This window comes from Haliaeetus leucocephalus, unplaced genomic scaffold (assembly GCF_000737465.1).
Source record: "Haliaeetus leucocephalus isolate CR32 unplaced genomic scaffold, Haliaeetus_leucocephalus-4.0 Scaffold227, whole genome shotgun sequence".
Taxonomy (NCBI): Eukaryota; Metazoa; Chordata; class Aves; order Accipitriformes; family Accipitridae; genus Haliaeetus; species Haliaeetus leucocephalus.
This window is the reverse complement of record NW_010972663.1, coordinates 614,805-616,344: the sequence shown is the minus strand read 5'-3', so window position 1 is coordinate 616,344 and position 1,540 is coordinate 614,805. Positions and strand designations below refer to the sequence as shown.

Here is a 1,540-nt window from a genome sequence, read left to right as displayed (position 1 = left end):
TTTTGTGGGGCAGAGGATATTGAGGGGGGGTTAAAGGCAGTTGGGGGGGGTCAAAGTTCATATGTGTAATTTCCCCCAGGCTTCCGTCTGCCCCCCCCACTTTGGGGTGTCCTGGGCCGTCGCTACGGCGACGAGGGGGGGAACCTCGATTTCGACAACTTCATCAGCTGCCTTGTGCGCCTCGACGCCATGTTCCGTAAGGGGGGCCCCCCAAATTTTGGAGGGGGTGGGGGCGTGTTGGCCATGGGAAGGGGGAACCCCAAGGAGGGGGGATCCCAGGAGCTGGGGGGGAGCACCGCAGGACTGAGCAATGCCCAGGGCTGGGGGCACCCCCAGAGTTATTGGGGTTCTCTGGGTGTTATTGGGGTGTTGGGGGGGGGGTCCCCTTGCAAGGGGGGGGCAGGGTGATGATCCTGGTTTTTGGGGCCCACCCCCCGGTTTTGGCCCCCCCCCCAGGTGCCTTCAAGTCGCTGGACCGGGATGGGAGCGGGCAGATCCGCGTCAGCCTCCAGGAGGTGGGTTTGGGGGTGCCCCCCCATGGGATGATTTGTGGGGTCCCATCGGTCCCTTTTTTGGGGTGTCCCCAGACTGGGGGGTGTTCCACAGGAGGGGGTGGAAGGAGGTGGTCCCCCAAAACTGCCCTGGGTCTGCCCAGCCAGGCCCTATATCACTATAGAGCACCCCAAATCCTTATAGAGCACCCCAAATTTTTAATGGGGCACCCCAGTCCCTATAGAGCACCCCCAGATCCTCACAGAGCCCCCCGCACATCCCCAGGAAGTCACCCCCCAATATCTATAGGTAACCCCCCAATCCCTATAGGGACTTTTAGGACACCCCCCCCCCCCAATCCCTGTAAGACTCTCCAAATCCCCATAGGAAGCCTGTGATCCCTATAGGGGATCCCCAACTCCCCGTAAAGCACCGCAGGTCCCTATAGAGCAGCAATGGCCCTGCCCAGACCCCCCCCAATCCCTACAGAGCCCCCTCAAATCCATATAGGGTGGCCCTGATTCCTAGGGGGGGGGACAGCCCCCCCAGTCCCTTTAGAGTGACCCCAGTTCTATAGGAGACTCCTTTGGGCGGGTCCTGATCCCTATAGGGATACACTAAATCCCCCTGGGGTGGCCCCCAACCCTTCTGGGCCCTCTAGCTGCTATAGGGCCCCTATAGCCCTTATAGGACCCGTATGGCTCCCTGTAGTCTTTATGGCCCCCTATGGCCCCCTACTGCCCCCGTAGGGCTCCTATAGCCCCCGGTGACCTGGCACCTTCTCTCCGCAGTGGCTGCAGCTCACCATGTACTCCTGAGGCACCTGCGCTTGGGGGGGGGCACCTGGCGCCCCCCACACCTCCCCACATCCGCACCCCCACATTCACACACACATCCCGCACCCCGCTGCTAACCTCCCCCCGCCGCCGACTGTGCCATGGGGGGCCCAGGCCCCTTCCCAGTAAAGATCACCCAGTCCCACCCAGCTCCTTTGTCTTTTTTTTTTGGGGGGGGGAGGTATAGAGCTATAGGGGGGGTGCTATAGGGG

At 61.9% G+C, this 1,540-nt stretch overlaps 1 protein-coding gene across 1 annotated transcript in view; it reads left to right on the top strand.

The window, feature by feature from the left end:
* Nucleotides 1-1,371, top strand: part of CAPNS1 (calpain, small subunit 1) — a 2,900-nt gene extending 1,529 nt beyond the window's left edge. Inside the window, exons 4-6 of the mRNA XM_010567170.1 lie at nt 69-196; nt 457-515; nt 1,284-1,371. Coding sequence (XP_010565472.1) covers nt 69-196; nt 457-515; nt 1,284-1,310 — 214 coding nt within the window. The 3' untranslated portion in view covers nt 1,311-1,371. The remainder of the gene's footprint in view (nt 1-68; nt 197-456; nt 516-1,283) is intronic.
* Nucleotides 1,372-1,540: the final 169 nt, after the last annotated feature.